At 44.8% G+C, this 4148-nt stretch overlaps 1 protein-coding gene across 1 annotated transcript; it reads left to right on the top strand.

The window, feature by feature from the left end:
• On the top strand, positions 33 to 1166 carry LOC105162405. Its single transcript, XM_011080399.1, has one exon. The coding sequence runs from the start codon at positions 33 to 35 to the stop codon at positions 1164 to 1166; it is 1134 nt and encodes a 377-aa protein (XP_011078701.1).

Genomic DNA, 4148 nt, shown 5'->3' with positions numbered 1-4148 from the left:
TGACCTCAAACTTACCGAAGCACATTATAATTATGATACCGGATGAGGACGGAGGAGAATCACCTTGTAAAGTAGATGTTGAGTACGAATGGATACCCCCGAAGTGCAAAAGTTGTACGACATTGGGATACTCGGCCAAAGAGTGTGTTCTCAACAAACCAAAACCAGCTAATCCACCGATCGCTGTATATGTACCCAAAGTGGGGACGCTGCAAGAACCAACAATGCCTGAACGGAGTAGGAACCAGCCCTGGAAGGATGGTGATACTACTTATGTACCATCCCGACCAACACATATGCCTGATCGAAACATGAACAGACCACCATCAGCTCCAGTGGTAGAAAAGCAGAGAGAGGGACGTGAGTCCCCTAGAGATGCAGCCGGCCCAAGTCGTGAGGAAAGGGGTAAGGCGCTTGTTATATATAATACTTTTGATGCACTTCACCTATTAGATGATACAGATGAGCAATTCCTCGGTCTCCTTGAAACTCGTGTTCGTATCAATAACGTATCTCATATTCAGGCTTTCTTACTACCTCAATGGCAATGGTTTGTGGATTATGGATCGTCTGGTAATCGAATTTGGATAGCATGGGATGAAAATTTTATTGATGTTGATGTGGTTGAATGTGGCACACAGTTTATTCACTGTCATGTTAATATCCGTGCAATTCATGAATCCATTGCTATTACTATTATTTATGGGGCAAATGAGTTGGTAGAGAGGAGGGCCTTATGGGGTTCCATGGAGACTATTGCTATGCAGTGTACTAATATCCCGTGGCTTGTTGGAGGGGATTTCAATACAGTGCGCGACCTTAGTGAAATCTGTGGTGTATCAGGAGATATTCGAATGGCCATGGAAGATTTTAATACTTGCATCCAGAATACAGGATTATTACCATTACCCATGCAGGGCGAATGGTACACATGGCACAATTGCAGTGCCGGGCCACGAAACCTTTGGAAAAGACTGGATCGCATGCTGATCAATGATAGATGGATGGATCGGTTCCCGACATCATATTATTCTTGTCTCACACCACGCACTTCAGACCACTCGCCAATGGTGTTATGCGGGAATAGACAACAACAACTAGGAGGTATGTTTCGATTTGATAATTACCTCGCCTTATCACCAGAGTTTATGCCCAGTGTGCAGTAGGTCTGGGCAGCATCACATCATAGGAGCACCTATGTATGCGGTTATAAGGAAACTAAAAGCACTAAAACCGGTGTTTAGAGAGCAGAGGAGGAACAAGGGAGACTTATCACACAATGTCCAGTTGGCTAAAGGGTTTCTTGAGATGGCGCAATTGCTTGTTAGTTCAAACAGGCGGGATGAACAATTCTTACAGTTAGAACACTGCTGCCGGTTAGTACTAGCCAAAGCAGCTAAACTTGAACAGGTTATGCTTCAACAGAGATAAAAAATGCAGTGGATGAAGGGGGGTGACCAGTGCTCAAGGGTGTTCTTTCGTAAGATTGCTCAAAGGAGATCGGCGAGGAGAATCTTACAAATCAATGATGATCATGGAGCCACTCACACAGCTCCCGGAGCAGTAATTAATGAGTTTGTCATGTACTACCAAAATTTACTTGGTGGGGAGCGATGATGAAACATGATAGATCTTCGGCTCCTACGACCATGGGCTAGACATATATTGAGTGAAGATGATGTCAGATCCTTAGTCTTGCCATTCACACCTACGGATGTCAAGCTGGCGGTTTTTGACATTGTTGAAGATAAGGCATCTGGGCCAGACGGGTATTCATCGGGCTTCTTCAAAGCTGCATGGCCCATAGTGGGGCAGGAGGTGTCTTCAGCAGTATTAGATTTCTTTAATACGGGCTGATTGCTGAAGCAGATAAATACTACACTCTTGGCGCTCATACCAAAGGTACATTCCCCTATGACTGTTGGTGATTTTCGTCCTATATCTTGCTGCAATGTATTGTACAAAATTATTGTAAAGCTCCTTGTCCAACAGTTGAGTGTGATACTGGACAAACTTATTAGTTCGTGCCAAGCGGCGTTTGTGCCCGGACGAAGCAGAGGAGACAATATTATGTTGGCGCAGGAACTTTTTACGGGATATAACCAGGCCCGTCTACCACCCCGGTGTGTGGCGCAGGAACTTTTTACGGGATATAACCAGGCCCGTCTACCACCCCGGTGTGCTTTAAAAGTAGACATTTGGAAGGCATATGACACGGTGGAGTTGGACTTCCTGATTGCTGTGATGGAGTTATTTTTTTTTTGGGTAAATGTAATTTGCATTATGAAAATAAAGGTACAGTACAACAGTCAATTGGTTTATCCCTCGACAGGCCAAGGGATACGCCACAGTCTATAAAGAGCAATTGTACTAATGGAATTAGACATATTAATACTCAAGATCCTCTGTCTAATATCATCTACAATGAGGGAAGCCAAAACATTTGCCGGATGCTCAATTTGCTGGAATCGTCTCAAGTTCTTTCTCGCCATAGGTAGACGAGTGATCCAAGTAGTGCTCGATAGGCTGTATTAATAATATGCTTCCCTCTCCATTTTCGTGTTGCCCATTCGACGTCCCTTCCCCATTCCCGGTTGGGCCAAGGGACTCGAATAATCCGTCGAACAGCTGCAAGGCATAATCTACTGAAACGGCATCGGAAGAAAAGGTGGCTATGTGTCTCCAATGCCTCCTCGTTACAAAGAATACACCCACCAAGATGTGTGAGCCATGGTCTGTCGGTTGTCGGTAGCTTTTCCTGAATAGCCATCCATAAGATAAATGAATGGCATGGAATCTTCAAAGATCCCGAAAGTAGTGAAGTCCAGCCCACTTTCGGTTCTGGCGGGCAAAAAAGTCGGTAAAGTGCTTGGGTAGTGCCCCTCAGGAAATCGCCAAATGATCATATCATCGCCTCCATGAATCTGGGGTAGTGTATATGTGATTTGGAGGCATTCCAGATCCCTGATGAGGGGCCAGTGCCATTGACCCCCTTCAATGACCGAAGAAAGCTTAGTGGAGTCTTCAAGTCCAAGTAAGTTCGGTCCGCGTGGAAATCTAGGAAGCAGGGGTCCAAGTTGATGCCATGGATCCTTCCAAAGATAGAAGCTTCTCCCATCTCCAATATGAAGCTCCACCATTGGTTGGATAGAGCTGCGGAGACGAAGCATTTTTCTCCAACCCCACGATCCTCCCTATTCGCCAACTGTCCATATGGAGTTATTCCGTAATCGTCCGTGCTGCAACCACTCAACCCAGATAGATGTTCGGTCGCATCTAATGACATCGCACAATTTTTTTGTCATTAAGGCACGATTAAGAATACCAATATCTTTAATTCCTAAACCCCCTTCTTCTACCGGTTTGCAAATATCTTTCCACGCTACTTTGGCATATCCCGTCATTGAGGTTCCTTTCCATAGGAATGTTCGAAGGCGTTTCTCCACTTCCTTAATGACAGCCTTTGGTAAGATAAATGCAGATGCCCAATACAAGCTCAGTGTTGAAAGTACAGATTTGATGATTTGTACCCGCCCAGCATATGATAATGATATTCCTTCCCATCCAGTAATACGTGCATCAATTTTTTTAGATAGAAGTGGCTGACAGTCGGAAATAGACAATCTAGATGAGAGTAGGGAGAGACCCAAGTACCTCATCGGGAGATGCCCCTCTTGAAAACCTAGCACTGCTAGCATCTGTTCTCTCCTATCTTGTGCAGAACGGGATAGAATAAGGTGGCTCTTTTGTATATTCAACCGGAGGCCTGACCACTCTGCAAACCTGTCCAGTCCCATCTTGAACACTCTAACAGAGTCCATATCAGCTCTGCAGAAAAGTAGGAGATCATCTGCAAAACCCAATTGGAATACCCTAGCTGGCTCACACTTCCAATGGTAGGTGAATTGCATGTCCTGTTCAATAAGTTGTAAGAATTCCAAATGTAGAATTTCCATGACAAGCACAAAGAGGTAAGGAGATAAAGGGTCTCCTTGGCGTAGACCTCTCGCCCCATTAAAGAACCCGTGAGGTTTTTCATTGAGGCCAATCGAAAATGAGGCAGTCGTAATGCACTCCTCAATCCATCTAATGAATGTAGTTGGAAAGTTGAAGAACTGTAAAACCGCAGCAAGGAAGTCCCACTTGAC

This window comes from Sesamum indicum, linkage group LG5 (assembly GCF_000512975.1).
Source record: "Sesamum indicum cultivar Zhongzhi No. 13 linkage group LG5, S_indicum_v1.0, whole genome shotgun sequence".
Lineage (NCBI taxonomy): Eukaryota > Viridiplantae > Streptophyta > Magnoliopsida > Lamiales > Pedaliaceae > Sesamum > Sesamum indicum.
The sequence above is the reverse complement of the archived record's forward strand: the minus strand, read 5'-3'. Positions and strand labels throughout refer to the sequence as shown.

Coding starts and splice junctions, on each gene's coding strand:
- LOC105162405 (XM_011080399.1), top strand. CDS start 33: ATGATACCGGATGAGGACGGAGGAGAATCACCTTGTAAAGTAGATGTT.